This window comes from Trichoplusia ni, chromosome 4, assembly GCF_003590095.1.
Source record: "Trichoplusia ni isolate ovarian cell line Hi5 chromosome 4, tn1, whole genome shotgun sequence".
In the NCBI taxonomy this organism is placed as follows: Eukaryota; Metazoa; Arthropoda; class Insecta; order Lepidoptera; family Noctuidae; genus Trichoplusia; species Trichoplusia ni.
Window position 1 is genome coordinate 12,982,285 of NC_039481.1, and position 20,572 is coordinate 13,002,856.

Genomic DNA, 20,572 nt, shown 5'->3' on the forward strand with positions numbered 1-20,572 from the left:
CACATTTTATGTGCTTACCAACTTAAAGGACTGCTTACTACTATTACACACTGTATCACATAAAAAATAAACAAGTGACAAGAAATCAGTATCTCATTGTTCATGATAAATTTTTGGTGACTCTACATGTGTTATCTGTGTGATAATCTCTTAGCAGATTACCTAAGTTTCTGTAAAATCATCATCATCAACTACCTACTCTAATACTTTGCAACTTATAGTGGAAATCATAACACTGAACATGAATTTCAAACACTAGTTAATGTGGCTACAAACATGAACATACAATTTTCTAGCTATATTTAAAAGTAAATTGATAACCTTTGAATAAATAACAGGTAAATGTTTGACACAATAACAAATTCTTGTAACAGATTCATACATAATTTGAAGGACGACTGACCTAGAAATGAAACAGTTTGTTCATGATCATGAACTATCAAATATAAATATAAATAAATGGGTCACTCACCTATTTTGAAATTGTCATCTTGAAAGTAGAACTTGTTTATCAGCCTAGTTAGGATGTAGCCTAGTACTCGGCTGTTGTAGTAGTTTATATACACGATCCATAATATCGCCGATATGAGGGACACAAGCAGGAGGGCAAAGGTTCGGTCCATTGTTATTTCCGCGAAGTCTATCGACGATGAGTTCCATCCTTGCGCCACCGGATCGTCCAGGGACCCGGTGAAGTTATCCCTGTACACCATCATAACATAGTATAACACTCAAACAACAAGGAAACCTTCATTATGATCCACTACATACGAAAATAAACATCACTTAATTACAACGATACGCAAATCACTAAAACTTACATGATTATGATTTAATTATTTCTCTGACACTTTTTACATTTTATACAATTACTCTGCCCTAAAAAATCACACACTAAACACATTTCTAACACTATTTTCTGTCTTTCTCAAGTATATCATAAAAATCACCGAGTGCCCATCCGAGGTTCAGAGTTTTGACGGATCCGATTACGTTCCGTTTCGCGACTACACTTTAACTTGTCATACATACATTAATGATAAAAAAATATTTGTTATAATTATTGTTTCAAGGAAAACAAATCCAGAAATCATTTAGAACAACAATTTGATCGACAAGTTTAGATAATTTCGATAAATTTGTGTTCGTTTAATTTTGGAAGGACGGTATTGTATTGTTTTCCTCCACCGGGGGTTTTCTAAGATTAAAAAGCACAGTTGCTAGGCAACAAAATAACGTTTTTTTATGTCTATTGAGCTATACGCTTTGGACATAAAATTTTATTAATTGAATATCGTATTAGCAATTAACCATAACTTTAAAAATAAACAATGGCTGACCCGAACAAAGACGCCAATGATGAATCTGAAGAAACAGAAGACCCATATGATCCCACAGTCAGGTATTTAAATGGAACAACATTGTTTAAAATAGTTTAACGTATTATAGTAAATTCATTTCGTGCTCTGGATTCTCATCGACACTGGTACATAAAATCTACAACAATTTCAAAAATAAAAACCAAAATCACATCACAATCTTTCTTCCTTTCTATTCAACATTCCAACAACGGAGTTCGTTACCTCACAAGCCTGTTGATATTCAAATTCAAGTAGATTTCCTCTCTTACCACAATAAAGTAAAAAAATAAGTAAGGCTTTAATAAACCACCAATTAAATAATATTATTTTATTGTTGAGGAGATGACCATTACCCGCCTATTGAACAAATAAGAATTGGATATTTAATTGTAATTTAAAAATATAAACAAATACGGTAAATTCCTATTCTGAATTGGTATACAGAACTTCAATGAAAGATTGTTGTCCAGCTAATCTTAGTAGGCAACAATATCAAAAATCGGTTTAAAAAGTTAAAAAGCGTCCATTGCCCAACTTTCTTTGGAATCTTGAACAAAGCGGAAGAAATGGAACGTCATAATTTAAAATGACTAAGTCCCGAATGAGTCATGTTTAGGGAGGAATAGGGCAAAATTGACTAATTATAACTGCTACACCGACTGTCTCATTTAAGGCACGGTCTTGTACGTAAACAATTATAATGAGAGCTGCAGTTTGCGTATACAGACACAATTACCTACACTTATAGTTTTGGAAACATCTTATTGGAAAAGAACGTTTGACTATCATGAAATTAAATAATTTGTCGATTGAATCATTATTAACTTTTTGAGTCATTAATAAATAACATACATTACTTATTGTCATTAAATTGCCTAGTAAGTGCATGGATAAGATGGATCCGTACACCTAGCCACAATTTTCGCTGAACTGCTTTAGTTTTATCTGTCAACTAGCTGTTGCCCGCGACTTCGTCCCCGTGGGTAGAAGATATAAGTTATGATTTATACCTGCCCTATTTTTTTCACATTTTCCATTGCATCTTCGCACCTATTAGTCGCAGGGTGATGGTTTATAGCCTAAAGCCTTCCTCGATGAATGGTCTATTCAACACAAAAAGATTTTTTCACTTTGGACCAGTAGTTCCTGAGATTAGCGCGTTCAAACAAACAAACAAACTCTTCAGCTTTATATATTAGTATGAAGTATAGATAACTCGATAGAAAGCGTTTAATAATAAGACTTCTTGTACTTACAGGTGGGCCAACCCCCACTGCTTGGATCTAATGACCTTTGTCGGTAGAGATACCTTTGCAGTGGCTGAAGACATCTACATTATATTCTTCAACCTTAAAACCAACACTGAAATTGTTTATGTGGCCAACAATTCTACGATGGGTGACGGAGTCGATGCTTTAGCAGGTTAAGTAACTCGCTCGTTGAGAAGATTATTTTTGTTTTGAGCTAACGACTGAAGGTTCTGTACAAATAGAATAAACGTACGAAGGGTTTCGTACGTTTCGTAAATACCCTATAAATAAATAATTACCTGGTATTTTATTTTGCAGGGCATAGATCTTCTTTGTTCGCTTTCTCCGAAAAGACGAAGAATGGTAGAATATTCATTGCAACTTATCCAAAGTTTGTTAAATTGGCGGAGCTCAAAGGTGAGTTTACCTGTTTCCATGTTGTTTCTACACCGGAACACCACGCCAAACCCACCGTGCACGACGTGTTGCGGGTTCGATCCCCGCATGGGACAAGCGTGTCTGTGATCCACGAATGGTAGCGACACAAGGATTTAATTCCTTAAAGCTGAAATTCGCGGATTTATTTCTTAGAAGTTTAGGGTGTAAGAAAAACAAAATAAAGTTATAATATTGAAGACAGTCGGACTAACCCGTCACCTAATCATAACATAACCTACCTTTTAGATGTTACCGTGAACCGCTACAAGGCCTTGTGTATGATGGAGAGCGACCTGATCGCCGGCTTCACTGGTTTCCCAAACTACTGTGTGAATGTCTGGTGTTGGCGCACCAACCAGCGACTTATCAGCATTGAGACTAACATCAATAAACGCAAACAAATTTACATGTAAGTATTGATTGTTCACTATCGAAAAGTTAGGTCAGGTTATTTTATTAATTTTCACAGTTCAAAAAACTCCTGTTAAATAGTAAATAGGTAGAAGATGTTACCAACTTTTTTCTAAATTACACATTATGCATTTTATACTTTAGGGCAAGTCGAACGCATATGTTGTTATGCGAGTGTTGGGGGACTGGCCTTATAGTCTGGGAGGTAGCGCGCTGTTACAAGAAGTGCTTCCTGTTGCGGAGGGCAAAAGAGGAGGTGGTCCAATGGGAGGTGACGGAACCCCCTCTAGTCGGTGTCTGCTGGAACTACGAAGGGCAGCTGTTCGCTATCGATCCTAAAGCTAACTTATACAGTGTGAGTATTTAATCTAACTTAAAAATTAGTGAGTCCTTTCTCTTTTAAAATAAATTTTATCCTCTTCTAGATTGTACACAGCTCTGAATTATCCCGATCTCATTTCGATTGTAACTTTTGCAGGTAACTTCGGACGGTATCGCCATGGTTACCCAATTGGAATGGTCAGAAAATAATATATCGGGAAACAATTATACCTACATATGTTCTTTTCTAACTGGTATATTAATCTATGGTCCCGATGAGTACATTAGAGTAAGTGGCAATTTTCTAAACATGTATAATAAAAAAAAACTACTGTATATTTTTACTGTAGTACACATGTAATGCTTTCAGTTTTTGAAAAAAGACGAGAAAACTTGGACAGCTGTCTGGAGCTACGTTCCCCATGACCCCGTGGTTCGTCTGATCAGTAATTCGTTCTGTGACGTTGCCACAATGTGGACGAACCATGGCTTTGTTTACAAGATCACGGCTGATGCGGAAGAGAAAATTGAAGTTAATCTCTTTACCTTCAAACAAAGGTAAGATAATGCATAACAATTAGTAGTTGTTGATACTTGCTGTAGTGATGAAAATATATTTAAACATGTATTTAATACTAGAATCACATTTTAGTCTATGAATATACTACCTAATGTAGTTTGTTTGTAGGAATGTAAAAAAGATTCAACTGATTGCTCCTGACTATGAGTGTGTTGCGACGATGAACGACACTGGAATTTTAGCCATTTACGAGGCAGCTACGGCAAAACTTGTAAGTATAACACTTACAACTAATACTGAGACCAAAAAAGGTCCCCTCAAATACAAAAATATAGCAGGAACATTTATTTTAAAGGTCATGGCGAAATACGTAAAAGGCTTTGAAATTTCGTTCCAAGCCAGTCCAGTCGATCCCCTACTGGCGGTTTTCGGAGAAGAACGTGGAAATTACGGCATTGCTTTAAAGTCGTTCAATTATCAAGAAAAGAAAACCAAGAGTGAAGCCAGTATGTGCCTGACACACCAGATCGTGTCGTTGGTCGCTTTCTCACCGACTGGCAGGCACTTAGTTGCTGCAGCAATGGCTGCTGGCCATATTTTTATTTTTAAGGTTTGTTTTTCTAAAACATACTGTTTACACAGATGGTTAATGATAAAGCCTTCTTTTTTAAGTTATTACTTACCAGTCGCTGTTTTCTGTTGATCTGCTACTGGAGCTGGAAGGTGGCCACATTAACTTCGCAACAAAACGAAATAACCTCATGCCGTTTAGGCTTGTTTGATTTCTCTTTGTTTACAAAGAAAGAAAGCGAGCAGTGATTTAGTGGTTGGCAAAATATGTATTGCAGTTTGAATTGTGTGTGTCTAGATCACCGAAGACTATAAGCTAAACCTGATGCGGTACACGGAGCTGGGACGAGGTCTCGCAGACTGTTTCCTCATGAAGGCTGGCCAAGACATGCGATGCTTTAGTCTCGTCATCTTCTCTGAGAAGTATAGCATAGGTATACCTTTAAAATAATAATTTTACATCTGTTTTTTTTTTGCTTTTCGTTGACGGATTGACGTTAGTACTTTCTTATAAAAAAATAGGAATAATTGAATTGCTGTTTTCTGCATTTGTATAATATCTTCCCACATAAGATTTCGGATGAAACTATAATTATATCTTTTCAATAACGATTTATCTAATGTTGGTTTTCCTCATTCAGATTTGAGCGTTTTCATCTCATTTACAGGAGAGCGTATAATTTGTGTAAACGCCGACACAGGCAAGGACAACAAGTTCGCCGGCAAGATGCAGGGACCATACGCGAGACTACTGCCTCTCAGCACCAAAGATACCATGTTTGCCATACCGCATCTGAGCAGACAGTTCCATATCTTAAAGCTTTGTGGAGATGTAAGGAGCTTTACGTAGAATTTACAAAATTATGAGAAAGGAATAAATTAACAAAAAATATTCTATCATCAATTCATCAAAGTATTAATTTAATATAATTCTTCTATGTCAACATATCAGTCGACCTTGCAGTAATCAGCCAACCTGTTACTACATCAACTCGAAATATATTTTTTTAAACTTAACTCTCTTTCGTTTAGAAAGGTATGACAGTATCCGTGAAGATGGGTCCCATCATAGAATCAGGACACGAGATAAAGCTATTTGACGGGTTCAGAAATATGCAAGCCCTTCTTACATTTGCGTTTGACGGCACTGTTATACTGAGACCACCGGATGCGCCTGAGGAATACGGTGAGACTCTTGAGAATGATTATAGTACCAGTTATAGTTTAACAAGCTTATATAATTAAATGGGTAGGGCGAGCCATTTTCTAGTTAGCATTTGGGAAGACCTGCACAATGCGTTTTATTTCAGATTTAAAGCTGATACTTACGCATCGCTACGAAGATGGTATCAAGAGTGCAGTTATTGATGACAAAAATAGGTATATTCTGGCACTTAGCGCAAGCGGTACGGTGTCATGCACTTACTTGCGTAAAAACCTAATGCAGGAACTGGTACATGAGGCCCCAGAAATGGAGAAGTACAGTGCAGACGAAGGCGCCCAATTTATCATTATACACGGAAGTGAGAGTGAGTTCAGTCACAACTGTTACTTACCTACAGAACGGCGATTACTATAAAAAATATGCTTTTTAAATGTTTGCAGAGAATTACCTGGACGTACAAGAAGACAAGAAAGTTCGTGAAGAATCATTAGACTACAAACGTCAACGCGACGAAGTTGTCAAAACATTTGAGTCAGTTCAGGCGAAGCTGGTAGATTTGTTAGAGGAAAACTTAGCGGAGCGTCCGCTTCATCAACTATCGCTATCCGAATTTAATTTGCATCATGAAGCCAAGAAGGAACGACTGAAAATGGTAAGACATGACAACTATTCGAGCTGATGTCAGATGACATCATGGGCCTCCATGGCCGTATAGTTCATTATATTGTTGAATTTTGTTTATTATTTTTTCCAATCACTCAACTCGGTTTACCTAATACAACTTTTAATTGAAGGCAGAGAAAGAGCGCGAGGAAATCCGCCTGCTGACAGAAGCTCGCATCCGCGCCCAGGACAAGGTGACGGCGTGGATCAAGCAGACGTGCTGGGACACTGTAGTATCGCAGAGAGTCAAACTCTTCGCGATACACAGCCACTATCACGTAATACTTGATATACTAATTTATTGTCGTTACATGATACGACGGATTACTGACTTATCTGTCGGGATCGCCTGAATGTTTCGGGCCCAACTAGAGATTAGACGCTATTGGTAAACCGTTGTAATATAAGTATAAATTCGGTTCATGTAAAATAACTATTAAAATCATCATTGGCCTAGCCTTTTCCCAACTATTATGGGGTCGGCTACCAGTCCAACCGGTTTCAGCTAAGTACCAGTGTTTTACAAGGAGCGACTGCCTATCTGACCTCTTCAACCCAGTTACCTGGGCAACACGATACCCCTTGGTTAGACTAGCTGTCAGACTTTTTCAAGCTTCTGACTACCTGTAACGACTGTCAAAGATGTAGGAATAACAGCCGGGACCCACAATTTAACGTGACTTCCGAAACACGGAGGAACTCGTTATGACAAAGATGGTCACCCATCTATGGACCAACCGCGTCAAGCATAGCTTAACCTGTGATCGAATCACTTACGCGGTTATAGCTTAGCCACGAGCTCCTCTACCTCTTACCTCTAACTATTAAAATATAGTAAATTATTCATTGACTTGAATGAGTTTGAGTTCAAACAATTTGGAAATAGCTTAAATTGAATGCAGTTAGAAAAATGCAAAACTAGTGCCATTCTAATATACTTAAATACAACCTTGTCCCTGTTTTCTTCATTATGCATTATTGGCCGCCCTCCACTCTTTCCATTTATCCTGGTCTTCCTCTAAGAGTGGCCTCTAAGAGTTTTTGGCGAGCTGATCCCGCCATCTCCTTCTGGGCATGTCATGGTTTTTTATTTATCGACCACCGAATGCGTGTTGGTCTTAGCCCAGATATATCATTCAGTATCCGGCAAATGTAACCAGCTCAATTTCTTTACACTGCCCTATTTCCAGGATGAAACAAAGATACATACGACTTCACCGACTAAAGACACTCCGGGCCCCTTCTACTTAAGATAGAGGGATATCGCTCGCAAATACTCTATATCTATATATTTTATTTATTAAGTGACTGTTAAAGTAAACGAGGAAAACAAAATCTAAAAAAAACCCTCAGAATTTACGTCAACTTCTGAAAAAATCTATAGCTTTGCTCTAATTTAGGTAGAAAACTTTGCAATTCTACCATCACAACGTGAAAAATGGCCAGAGCTTGAGCAGATTGAAGCACTACGCACCATTGAGATGGAAAACAACGATGATCTGTTCCAACCTTGGGTAGAACCAGAACTCGAATTGAAGGTCCACCCCTCCAAGTAAGTAGTCATCTATTAAGATCCTCATAAAGTGCACTGTGATACGTAGGTACTTAAGACATCTCAGCCAAAACAAAATCGGTTCATCCAGTCTATAGTTCTACGGTATGCCGGCGAAATGGAAACCTTCAACTTTTTTTTTAAGTCGATTAAAAACAATTTATTACACTTTGCAATGAAATCAGCGACATTCGGTAGCCGGTAATGTTGATGTTTTAGGGGGGGCGGGTCAGCGCAGTCATGCCGCTCGCCGCGGCGCAGCGTGGACAGCGGCGCCGACGTGGCCGTGGACGTGGTGGTGGAGCCCTACGTCCTGTCTGGTACGAATGCGCACAAGTATGTGTCCATCCCCCCCTTCATGATCCCGCAGATGCTTGCCTTCAGTTTTCTGCAAATGAACTGGCTTTATCACCTCGTTCGGGTAAGATTTACATTTGATTACCTTTTGTCAGCTATGCTTCTGGAGTAATGTTCAAGTATGTACTTTATTTGTCTAATATTACAGCTTAACACCCAAAATATACGATTGTGGTTCAATAAACAATTTGATGAGCTGGTTGTACTGAAGAAGAGAGAAGTGGGCCTTGTAGCCGAAAGAAACAGCAGACTGAGGTTCATAATTGAAGGTTAGAATTTAGAATTATAAAGTCTGAGACATGTGATTGTTTTTGTCTGATGCATTAGTAATGAAAACTTCTGTTATATTCCGTTCACAGAGTTGAACAAATTATCTGATTTACGAGGCAGTTTTCACCACCTTAAAATAGTAATCAAGGACCCGGAATGGTTTCAGGAAGAACAACCTCATAAACTAATCAAAGTTGAACCGGAAGAGGTATGAAAATGAAATGAATTAATCGTTAATTGAAAAAGATATTATATATTAGAAAGGAAGCTTAGAAGTTTCGCTATTAAGTACCTGCAGACTTTATTCGCAAGCTTTGACATGGCTAGAACCCTTCCCTATAATGCCTTAATTTATTTTGCAGTGTTCGATCGAGCCGTACATCAGTCCGAGCCAGATCGTGCTAGTGCCGCCGGACCCGGGCCCCAAGGATGACTTCCGTGAGCGCGCGCTCATGGAAATGATGGACGGCGTGCTGGAGAAGCTGTGGCACGAGGAGATCAAGAAGCCCATACCAATGCCGCAGTGCATGGTCAGTTTCTACATACCCCCTGATATAAACTACTCATTAAGAATATTTTGATTCCTGTTTGCCAAATCACAAAGTTGACTAAATTTGTCAAAGTTTAAATAAAAAGTGAAACTTTGTATAGAGACAGTATTTTGAAAAATGGTTTCTATAATAATGTCATATCAGACTTGTCAAATAGTTCTATGATATCAATACCCGAACCATTACTCGAGCTTTTAAACATTACAGCTGGACAAAGACCCAGAGCACTTCAACGAAGAAGATCTCCGGCAAGTGTTTGACTACGAGGCGAAGGTCGCCTTCCGCAACGAGGAGCGAGACAAGTACCGCAAGATGCTGCACGTCGAGTATGGCAAGCTGTCGCAAGTGCTTAATGAGGGCATCGTCAAGTTTAACCAGAAGGTAGTCAACGCTCTACCTAATTTATTTTCATAAATTGGGTAGAGCTGTATGTGTACGCTGTATCAAAATGGTGGAAACGGATCCTTGTTATTTATTAAAGCTGCTAAATCTGCCCGTTTGTCCTTCAGTCAGCACCATAAGGAACAACAGCAAGGCCAAAATCTAGTTTTGTTTGAATTTAAATGCATAAATATTAATCTACCTAAGAGACATAGCCACATAGGCAACAAGGTGAATTCAGTTTATTTTAATTAGTGCAATCATACATAAATCAATTTATAGGTTCGAGAAACCTGGTTACTAAAAATAAGAATGGACTCAATTATTGGACAAGAGCATCTTAATTTGATGCGGCTTCGAAGAACAAACCTGGACCGAATAGAAATGGCCGAGAAACTGGAAAAGATGAGGTAACAATTTTAATAAAAAAAAAAATGTGTAGCCACTTAATTCCTAAAACTAAACTTTTTGAAATACTTAAGAATTAATTTTAAACTTTCGTATTATGATTCACGCTTTATAATAAAAAAATAATATTTCAAGTTCTTGTATCATGTTAGGGACGAGATTGCCCTTTACGAGAGAGAAGTGGAAGAGCTGACTGCCGAGTTGCAAGAGATACAGGAGCAGAGCACCGAGTGCCAGGCCGCGTACGAAGCTCTGATCGCCAAGGACAGGAGCATGGACAGAACATTCAAAAACCACTTCCTTGATCTCTCTCCAATTATCGTCGAACAAGCCTATAAATTCTTCAAGTAAGTCCTGATACATGCAGCTGTTTTTTTTTAATTGAAATGATGAGTACAACAAATTCAGTTAAGTATGCACATAATAATAATATACTCAAAAATATCCTTGTTTTCAATAATTTCTTCCTTCTGTCCAAGAAATAATTACTTTTCTATTTACAGATACAAATGTTCATCAATAATCTACTGATTTAAGTATTCTTTTCGCAGGAGGCGTCCGAAGTGGCACCAGAGAGCGACGTTCATCCCTGTAGTGCTGTACGACCTGGCGCTCGCCGTCTCCACCGGCGTCCGACCACCACTCCTGCACTTTGATTGTGTTGACTACTACAAGTAGTAAGTCCAATTCAGTCTAGAGTTCAGTCAGTCTACCAAGTCCAAACACTTTCCCCACTATGATGACAAACGCAAACTTAGAAACTTATATATTTTGTGTACAGCATGGATCAACTGGACCAGATCAGTAATATGCCGACAGTAATGGACGAAAATATGTGGACTACGATGTGCAAGCTGAGGAGAGCCAAAACTGAGAATGAGATAAGAGTAAGTAAGCATTAAATGTAGTAGTAGTTATTTTTAAAAGTGACCATTGTAGCGGAACTGCAGAATAGAGTAACGGAGAAAATATTTGCCAAGGGGCTTGCACGACTAAAGAGGAGCGAAGGTTTTCAGCAATCCTATTTGTTAATATTTCTCGGTTGTTATTATCAGAACGCAGCCATGCTGCTCCTCAACGAACAAACAGCCTAATAGTTATTTATTTTATAGATGAGAGCTCTAGTGCAAGAGTTGGCTTACGTCGACAACGCTTTGAACGTGTGGACCAAAGCTATTCAAGCGCGGCGCACGCACCTGCAGGTCTGTCAAGCCAAGATAGTGGAGCATCGGGAGATAGTGGAGCAAACTGCCCGGAACAAGACCATACAGGTATTCTGCTTGCAAGGTTCTGTATTCTCCTTTTTCTCTTAATCACCGTGATACCTATATCCTCACGGTACTTTCAATAAGACTTACTTACTTAAATTGAAAAGAATTATATTATGTTTTTCCCTTTTGCTTAGTTGGTGTTGCCTGCTGGCCAGGTGGAAATTACAACTACTGGGCATATGTCTGACTTTGACGATGCTGCGCTCATCCCTCGAGAAGATATTGAAAAGATTAATAACCTCATTCTGGTGACTATATTTCATGACACCTACTTTATTAAGACGGTTTTCAATAGTGTCATACTTTTTTATCTTCATTATTTATTTTAGCTTTGCTTAGATGTTTATAAATTGCTTTGCAGAAAGTGGGTGCTATGAAACTACGCATGATGCGCAAACAGATGGCTTTCCGAAAGGTCATCCTGGCTAAAGAGTGGGAGCATGCGCAGATGAAGATGAAACTCCGGCACATGAAGCAAGAACTCTATTCATACCAGAGACTCAGGGTAATATAGATTAAAGACGAAAAATATAACCCAAAAGCTGCTTAAGCGCTGATGCATTTTATGTAATTTATTAAGTTTAATATAACAACAGTGAATAGACTTCCTTCAAGGAGGCTTAATTTCTGTTACCAGATCCCGAAAGAGCTCCAGTTGTACTTGAAGAACAAGGAATTAGGTTACACGGATGAGCAGGACTACCTGCGAATGGAAAAGGAAATGGAAGCCTCTAAAGTGGCAGTCAATAAGATACTCACTGAACAGATGCATCGGTGCACGGAGCTTGAGGTACACAGCACGCTTGAAACTGTAGGCCTTTAAAAATAGAGATTTTATACGGAATGTAATTTTACGAGACACCGGTTCTATAAAATAGGTTTTCGTTTAAATATAATTAACGCATTTTAATATTACATTTTATAGTTTTGAATATAGGTACTACTTGTAATCTAACACATGGAATTCTCGTGTCGCCATGTTTAACTCTTCCGAAACAGCTTGACCGATTCTCAGGAAATGTTGTGCTCTATAAATACTAAAGGTATACTATAGAAGTGTTAATCAGACATCTGTTTTTCCTTAAACCATTTTTCTACGCCTGAATTTTCCAAGATCTCATTTATATGGCAAGACAATACCTGGTCAGCTCTAATGATTATACTAACTTTATTGTGATTCTCAGTTGAAACTAGCATCGATAGAGGTGCAACAAAGCAAAATAGAGAAGTTAATTGTTAAGCTCAACGTGGAAGTGTCCGAAAAAAGGCTGAATGAGGATGCACTCGAACCGATCAGGATCCGGCGTATCTTCAAGAAGAGGTAAACTGTCTGAACTTTACGTGTGTTCTAAACTTTAAGGCTCCTTAACTGAAGGGTAAAACGGAGCCTTACTCCTGCGGCTACTCTGTCTGTCCATCCATCATTATCTCATGACCAGCGTTAGCTAGGTGATTTCTGTTGGGTGGCAAATGAATTTGAGGGCGCCCTACAAAATTTATAGTCAAGTTTGATTCGCAATTGGCCAGTTTTATTGTTAATATAGCTTTGATAAAAACCTGTTAAAAATACGAATATTTTGCCTTTAGCTAATTAAGCTTCAAAGCTAATTAAGCGAACAATAATCCACTGTTTGTTAGTCTTAATCTCGCACTACGACCTGTCCAGGATGGAGACACTAGTGATGCGCAGCAGGTTGATCCGCGACGTGCAGGCGAACCACTCCACCATAGTGCTGCTGCAGACCGAGCTCGAGCTGCTGCGACTGAAGACCTACCCCACGCTCGCCAGCTTCCGCACTTATTAACTGCACTAGTTTTTTTTTTCATTCCTAGATACTTGCACAAAGTTTTTTCTTCGCGGCTATCCATTTGTTATAGGGATGATGACTACTAATGACTTGGTATGAACGTAGAACTCTTTTTGATCCTCCATCGTAGATCATTCATAATGACAATTGACAAAGATGGGTTTAAAAAAATTAGGACTTGTGACGTAACTGTGCAGTCGCAAAAAATTTACATATCCGTTGCGTCACCGTTAGTTCCGTTGACTGTTATTTGATCTATTTATGATTGTGGGATGAATGAAACACGGATAGATATAAAATTCATCATTCATCATTCTTATAATATCCGTGAATTGTGTGATGAATATCTTCCTTATTTATTCCTTTATTTATTGATTTACGACTGTCATTAGATTATGTGTTCTTTATTTAATAAATAGATTACAAAACAAAGCTTATATTATTTATTTATCTCTTTTTGCTCTTCACGTCTATCCTCTTCCTGCTACCTTTTTTTATATCGTTCCTCGGTCTACTGGAATTTCGCTGTCCAAGTCTTGGCCACCGTTCAATAATAAAATCATTAAGAGAATTGATAGGTGCATCAAAAATAAAAATTCAAAAGTAAACGCTGATTACAAAACTTTATTTTCCATAAACAAATCTACAATTGCTAATAAAATACATTCAATTAATATAATATTGTTCATAACGCATGGTTATAAAATATAGCCTTATTGTTATTTGGTATAAATTGCTATTACTCTGAAATTTCGATGACATAATTATGTGAAATAGGCTGGCTACATTTTACATTCATGCGTAAAAATATACAGCTCAACATTTTATACTATAAACGTAAGAAATTTGCCTAGTTGTTGTGATTTGATCCGTTTTATCCATTCCAAAGCTCCAACGCATTTGAAGAATCAGTACTGTACCATGAAAATTTGATAAACTGGTTATGTTGTTGGGTAAGCGAGCGTCGTACTACACAGTATTTTATCAAGCATCTCGCTTACGTGACGGATTAAGTTCTCAAAGTACACTGAATTCCGAAACGTTCACTAGAATCAAATCACAGTCGTCAGCCGGGAAGCCCGGCTTACAAGCCCCGCACGCGTGTCTAGCACACAAAGAAATAGGTACAGTCGTGAACAAACGTGCATTAACGGAGCCACATTCATCATCTGTGTCGTACAGTAAAAATCTACAGGATGCAAAAGCTATGTTACCACTATTTTACAGAATTGGAATTCATTTTATTCTAAGCGTTTGTAAACAACTGTACTTTATGAAGTTATAAAAAGTTAGGCCACAATTTCGTTAAAAAATTATCACACGACTAACCATCACAATTTCGCCAATATTCCAAAATAAAAAATATATTTTTAATCTTTTTTTGATTTGAGTATCGAATTACTTATATGTGAATGGTTTCGATGTTGATAAAGTTACCAGGAAAGTCATGCATCTTTGTTGCATGGTCATGCTGCGTATCCGTTTAGATTTTGTGCGTGAAAATAAACAGATTGAAAAATTTTCGCGATTGGAATACTTTACTTTCTTTGTAACGTTTCCAGCAGTAACTTTAACATCTTACGTGCGTCTGGACTAAGTAAACATGGAGTTCGAAGAAGAGCTATAAGAACCTTTATTAATAATATATCTGGATCCAGTATTTTCTCTACATTAAACGCATTGTGGTAGATACCATCCTACAAAAAGCTTTTTCGCCCTCCATTTACTTAGTCCATACGCTTGTGCGCGTTATCTATGAAATACATCTATCAAATGGTTACAAAACTGCTATTATTACGAAGATATGTATGTAATTATGGGGACCGGGAGTTTATTTATAAGTGGGATACTTTTACACTAGATTGTCTGTCACTATTTTATTTTAAAAGCTCTTTGCTTCAAAATACACCCTGGCTAACTCGAGGGTAACTGTAGCCCACGAAACAGCGGCTTCTAAAATAAAATAATACCAAGGATATGTCTGATCCGGTATTATTATTATGTCACATTTGATTTGGCTTTATTTTGTGCCTGAAACTAAAATTATTGGCACTGAGTCATGACAAGCCATTTGCAAGATTAGTTGTGACTGTCCAAGTCGAAAACAGAGCAAAGACTTTCGTTCATCACATTCTAGAAGAAATTCAGCCTAAATATTAACTGAAAACTTCAATTCGTGCCTATACCCTTGAAGCGAACCATTTCGCTTTTCCTATTCAGCCGAGTAAAATAAATTTGAGCAAGGTCATCCTTTCTAAAGCTCATGTACTACAAAGGTAAGTTCAGTCGTCTACTCAGCTCAGCTCAGCTCCTTCTTTTGGCGACTTTACATGAGACAGGCGTGAGTCAATTTGGGCAAATGTTACCAAAAAGCCTTGCGAGAAACGACGATCTGGTATGAGCATAGTCTTAATGGTTATTTCATGTTTTCAATTAATTTACAGAATAATATTCCCATTTACCTGTATACCCTACACGTAAGTTTCATTCATTATTGTACAAATTATTTCAAGTCTTTTAATTTGATGGCGTAACTGGCTAAAGAAGGCCACCAAAAAAAACATAAAATACCTATGTCCTAAACATAAAGAAGTCTTTGTTATTATATTTTTCAGTTTAGAAGTATAAAACTTAACTTTTGGTTGTAAATATAATTGTTCTAATCGTGTTGTTGAGTTAAATAACAATTTTCGACACAATTTTGAGCAAAAGTTGAATTAGCCTGGATTTTTGTTCATTGGAACTTTTTTAAGGAATTCAATTTTCACATCTACCCTCCTTTTCATTATCCTATTTTGAAGTTTCGTATTATCAGTTTGCCTTTTTTATGAGGTCCATTAAGTTTTTTTTTGCGTTGTAGCCTAGTGTTAGTTTGTGTATATCTGGTTATACCTGAGCTAAAGCGCTGTTCTCTGGTCGTACACTATAACGGCGTCTGCATCGAAGAACTGGCTGTGAGACTTGCTGAGCGCGATGATGGCTGCGTGTTCGCTGCGCATGCGGTTCTTGTATTTCTTGCTTAGATTCACCTGGAATAAAAGCATATTATAGGTACTAGTGGTACTGTGCCTACTGACAAGGAGAAAAAAAATCATGTCTTCCGTTATGTAATATGTAAAGTCCAAAAATTATACTTCCAAGAATTTTTATTAGTGCCTCTTATGTTTTTGTTTTTCGGGGCAAAACAGGCTTCGAAGACTTCAACCTATGTCGAAGACAGGGCGTGCGGATATGTCGGACGTTCACTAACGGCCGCTTTCTATATTCGATCTCAATCCCTAATTTACAGATCGAGATTGACATTTGTATCCATTTCCAACTTTTAGTGTTTCTATAACCGATCCATGGATCGTTTTCTCGATCTTTTTCTTTAACCTATCTTTGGGAGGGCGGATCGAGATTTTAGATTGGTATTTGTATGAAAGTGGCAGTTATGCGTTTTCTATAACCGATCTCTGGTTTTGACAAATCGATTTTTGACGTTTTTGATCTATAATTGCGATCCCCAATTTTTTACGGATTGTACTGAGAAATCTGTGAAAATGGAAATATTTTCAAGTGATAGTGATAGCGATCTTGAAGTATTAGCTCAGCTAGCGGACTGGGATAGTAGTGACAGCGAAGACGAACAAACTCTGTCTTCAAAATTTGTAATTGGGATTGTGATGTATTGCGTGGTTGTTTTTTTTTTCTGTACTTTACTTGTAAACGGGGGTCAAGGATTTAAGCTGAAGACCAGCACTCAGTAATTATTTTGGATTGCTAAGCATAAGCTGACGCTTAAACTTTTTTGCTTTCGGTATTATAAGTAGTTTTTGTGTACTAAGTACACTTTTACCAATATCTGTAATACTGGAATCAATAGATAACGATTATAATATTCTCGTTTTGATTTATTTATTTAAAACCGTGAAGTATCATTACAGGGTTTACCCTAATGCGACAGCTAAGAACTTAAACTAAACAAAATTTGCAACACATTACGTTATTAAAAATACATAAACACGTCAGTCTGATTTTGAAGAAGTTGTGGTGTGGAGAGCTCTTGTAAGAGGTGCTTTGGCGAGAAAATATATTCTCGCTGTAGGAACTATCAGTAGGTGCGGGTTTCGCAGCCGCCACACGTAGCGGTCCGGTAGACACACCCAAGCGCTGCAATACTTCTGGGTGATTCTCCACTCCACGAAGCACCTTCACCAAGTAGACGACCAGTGCTAACTTCCGTCTCATATACAGTTGATTATTGCCAACCATGCCCAGAACAAACAGAGAGGGATCCATGAGTAGGTAGAACGGATACACCCCATACAGTTTCTTGTACAGATGGCGCGTGAAATTATTCAGAACGCGCTCGAATATTACCGCTGTATTCTATTCTATAACTGAGACATCGGAAAAACAAACAACAAATAAACTTGCGATTTTAAAATATATTATGTTACTGTCAAACTGACTGACAACTTTTCGATTGACTGACGTTCCGTTGCTCATTAATAAACGTTTATTGTCGTTTATGCTTTTTCTAATCTTGAGGTAGAATTATAGTATTTTACCGCTACGACTTCCCAATCTTTTATTTTTGTATTTTGTGCAATTTCTAGTGATTATACATAAAATAGATAAGCTTTAAGAAAAAAGCCACCATTTTACTCATTAATAATCGCTGAAGTACTTTTTCTGCTCATGCGTAAAACAAAACGTTTAGCAGGGCGATCTATCCGTTTTTTTTCGATGGATTTCGAGACGAGATCGATTAATGAAATGCAGATTCAAGCTCAATCGAGGGATTGAGTAAAATCTGGATTGATCGGAATCTTAGATTCGGGATCGAATATAGAAAGCGGCCGTTAGTCAAAAGTCATGAGATAGCTTCTAAAATTCTATTAACTAGATTAATCATCGTTACTCACCTTGGCATACAGTTGTTGTAAGTCTCCCTCGGTGGAGAGAGGTCGTGGTTTGGGTCGGAGGAATGCTGGCAGCGACCTCGTCTTCAGCGCGTCGATGTTTGCTGCACTGTCTATTTCATCCAACACTGGAAGAAAGTTATGGTTAATTTTATTATTAGATATTATGACTATTGGGTCCTAAATTGCGAAACCTAATTTTTTGGAAAAGTAGGCGTAGCTCGTTTATATAATTTAATTAAGGGAACTTAGTTTCAATATTGATAGCTTTACATGTAGGCTAGAACTTACAAGTGCCTAAACCCGTTATCATGAATGGAATACACTCGTCAAAGTTACGTGACTAATCTACAAGTCACTTCAATAATTTAAGCTCGACGTTAACGATTATAACAATGTAAATAGTGTGTGCGTGCTGGTGTTGTGTACTGACTGCTGCTGGAGGCGTACTGCAGCGCGTGGTCGCGGGCGTCGTGCGCGGCGGCGGGCGGCGCGCGCGCCTGCTCCCGCGCCCGCGCCGCGCGCCACTCCGCGTCGCCCGCGTAGCTGGCCGGCCGCGCGTGGCGCTGCACCTGCACCTGCAGCAACACTCAACCTTACCTACTGCTGGCTATTATTACCATCCCATAACAAGCTGTACAACCTATATAAGCATCCCTAAAATACAACAGGGTAATTAAAAATTGGCAAAATGCCATCTACGGTCGAGGAGAACCCACCGACAATCCACCCCCGGGACTCCTCAACCCTAGATCTTATATCTCTGTGGAAAACACTCTTCGAATAAACGTCTTACTCTCGTAACGTTTAATCAAAAGGTGAGTCTCTGATGACCTGTAACACAGGATTCTATTTGTGACCTAAATCATGCACCAGTCACTCACATAGGTACTTAACTTAGATGACTTCCATTAGTAAAAAAATACTTGTTGTAGAATAGAAAAAACATATGCAACTTTGCGTTCTTTAGTTTTGAGGGCCGAGTAGGCTGCAGGTACGTACATACATCCAAAAAGTTTACTGGATTTAATTAATGTCGCTTCTCATGTTGAAAATGTCACTTGCACTAATGATGATGCCAATGGGCAATGAATAATCAGAAAGGAAAGTGCAGTAAGTGCAATACCCAGACTGGGTTACACACGAAGGGTAACTTCGTGCCAAGAGGTCATTGAACTGCTAGACTAACAAGAAAATCGTTTAGTTAAATACGACAAAGAAAATAATTTATGTAGTAATATTATAAGGAAAAGACTCAACATGTTAAAAAACGTATTACCTAGATTCTATAAGAAATGAACTGAATTACATACCTCCCTGACCTCAGCATGTTTCATTCTATAATTTTCCTGACTAGAATACGCATGATTCTCCTTGATGGCATAGTTTTCTTTTAGATATTGTTCATCTGAAAAATAAGAAAAACTTGTCTTTATCTGATCTTTATACATATATATTTTAATAATGTCTTAAAAACAAATAAAAACATTCTTACCAAACGATTTCTGATGGCGCGGCATTAGGCGGCAGTAACAAATTATAACTAACAAAATAACAACTCCGCAAATACCTCCTACAAGCCAAGATAACCAAACAATTATAACGCGACCCTGTAAATAAACATTTTGCTTTAACCCCATAGTCATTTCATAAATACTGTTATTGATTTTAATGGTAAGGGTCATTCCTCTTACCTGCAGAAACATTTCAGTTATTAACACGAAAGCGATATACGCTTGTTTTTGTTCCCCTACTATAACGTTTTCGTAACATTTTTAAATACTTAACTAATAAAATCCCTACTTAAATCTAATAAAACTATCATTAAATACTATGATAAAATACTAAGTGCGAATGTCCATTTTTGAATAGCTCGCGCCTGCGCGGTATGTCTTAGCTACTTTCGTTCAAAAACTTATATGATTACCTTTTGTTTTATTTATTCTCAACTACAACCAGTCATCTTATCTTAATTAAGCCTAGCCTAGCCTAGTCGTTTCAAATAGGTATTGTTTAGTCTACCCTACTTTTTTATTTATTATAATTGTGTTGTTCTAATGTTAAAAAGGTAAATACCAAACATCGTATACCAGTAAAGTAACGTCAATTTTGATGTTTACGTTTCGTTCGTCCAAAGCTAGGCTGAAATCAAGAAAAGCTATTTAAATTGTAATCTAAATTATCAATACTAATGTTTATTATTCATACAGAGCATTAAATAGCCGACACAATTCTGTCAACGTAAGATCCATAAAGAGGAACTTATGTAATTAAAAAGCAAGTTTTTATTTTAAAGTGTCAAATTACACTGTGTAACTAGTAACGGAATGTTATGTGCATGCAAGGCCTGCCGGAATATTGTGAATTT

At 37.7% G+C, this 20,572-nt stretch overlaps 3 protein-coding genes across 5 annotated transcripts in view; 1 reads left to right on the forward strand and 2 right to left on the reverse strand.

Annotated features, from left to right (window-relative positions):
- LOC113493081 (transmembrane protein KIAA1109 homolog) overlaps nucleotides 1–975 on the reverse strand; it is a 36,131-nt gene extending 35,156 nt beyond the window's left edge. Inside the window, exons 1-2 of the mRNA XM_026870895.1 lie at nucleotides 822–975; nucleotides 473–702 (exon numbers count right to left, since the gene is read on the reverse strand). Of these exons, the coding sequence (XP_026726696.1) occupies nucleotides 473–702; nucleotides 822–823 (232 nt within the window). The 5' untranslated portion in view covers nucleotides 824–975. The remainder of the gene's footprint in view (nucleotides 1–472; nucleotides 703–821) is intronic.
- Nucleotides 976–1,266: 291 nt separating this feature from the next.
- Nucleotides 1,267–13,313, forward strand: LOC113493072 (cilia- and flagella-associated protein 43). Its single transcript, XM_026870878.1, has 31 exons — nucleotides 1,267–1,402; nucleotides 2,620–2,783; nucleotides 2,930–3,028; nucleotides 3,296–3,458; nucleotides 3,605–3,815; nucleotides 3,939–4,070; nucleotides 4,152–4,339; nucleotides 4,470–4,572; nucleotides 4,657–4,911; nucleotides 5,170–5,305; nucleotides 5,540–5,703; nucleotides 5,904–6,057; nucleotides 6,182–6,400; nucleotides 6,477–6,688; nucleotides 6,831–6,977; nucleotides 8,100–8,251; nucleotides 8,471–8,672; nucleotides 8,757–8,877; nucleotides 8,968–9,086; nucleotides 9,241–9,408; nucleotides 9,637–9,810; nucleotides 10,093–10,220; nucleotides 10,371–10,565; nucleotides 10,770–10,895; nucleotides 11,000–11,105; nucleotides 11,331–11,489; nucleotides 11,624–11,737; nucleotides 11,851–11,994; nucleotides 12,127–12,279; nucleotides 12,674–12,810; nucleotides 13,156–13,313. Exons 1-31 carry the CDS (start codon nucleotides 1,332–1,334, stop codon nucleotides 13,292–13,294), a joined length of 4,755 nt encoding a protein of 1,584 aa, XP_026726679.1. The 5' UTR covers nucleotides 1,267–1,331; the 3' UTR covers nucleotides 13,295–13,313.
- A 588-nt stretch (nucleotides 13,314–13,901) lies between these two features.
- LOC113493078 lies at nucleotides 13,902–20,421 on the reverse strand. 3 transcript variants are annotated; one of them, XM_026870893.1, is made up of 6 exons: nucleotides 20,132–20,421; nucleotides 19,700–19,814; nucleotides 19,518–19,612; nucleotides 18,638–18,782; nucleotides 18,208–18,332; nucleotides 13,902–16,326 (listed from the first exon to the last, which is right to left on the reverse strand). In XM_026870893.1, exons 2-6 carry the CDS (start codon nucleotides 19,722–19,724, stop codon nucleotides 16,195–16,197), a joined length of 522 nt encoding a protein of 173 aa, XP_026726694.1. In that variant the 5' UTR covers nucleotides 19,725–19,814; nucleotides 20,132–20,421; the 3' UTR covers nucleotides 13,902–16,194. The 3 variants fall into 3 exon arrangements, with proteins under 3 accessions (XP_026726694.1, XP_026726693.1, XP_026726692.1); XM_026870892.1 differs by having other exon boundaries at nucleotides 19,899–20,421; XM_026870891.1 differs by having other exon boundaries at nucleotides 19,700–20,421.
- Nucleotides 20,422–20,572: the final 151 nt, after the last annotated feature.

Coding starts and splice junctions, on each gene's coding strand:
- LOC113493078 (XM_026870891.1), bottom strand. CDS start 19,910: ATGTTTCTGCAGGTAAGAGGAATGACCCTTACCATTAAAATCAATAAC. Junction 18,783..19,517: donor AACATGCTGAGGTCAGGGAG/GTATGTAATTCA, acceptor GTGTTGCTGCAG/GTGCAGGTGCAGCGCCACGC. Junction 18,333..18,637: donor GCAGTACGCCTCCAGCAGCA/GTCAGTACACAA, acceptor ACTTTCTTCCAG/TGTTGGATGAAATAGACAGT.
- LOC113493072 (XM_026870878.1), top strand. CDS start 1,332: ATGGCTGACCCGAACAAAGACGCCAATGATGAATCTGAAGAAACAGAA. Junction 2,784..2,929: donor CGGAGTCGATGCTTTAGCAG/GTTAAGTAACTC, acceptor TTTATTTTGCAG/GGCATAGATCTTCTTTGTTC. Junction 12,280..12,673: donor ATCGGTGCACGGAGCTTGAG/GTACACAGCACG, acceptor TGTGATTCTCAG/TTGAAACTAGCATCGATAGA.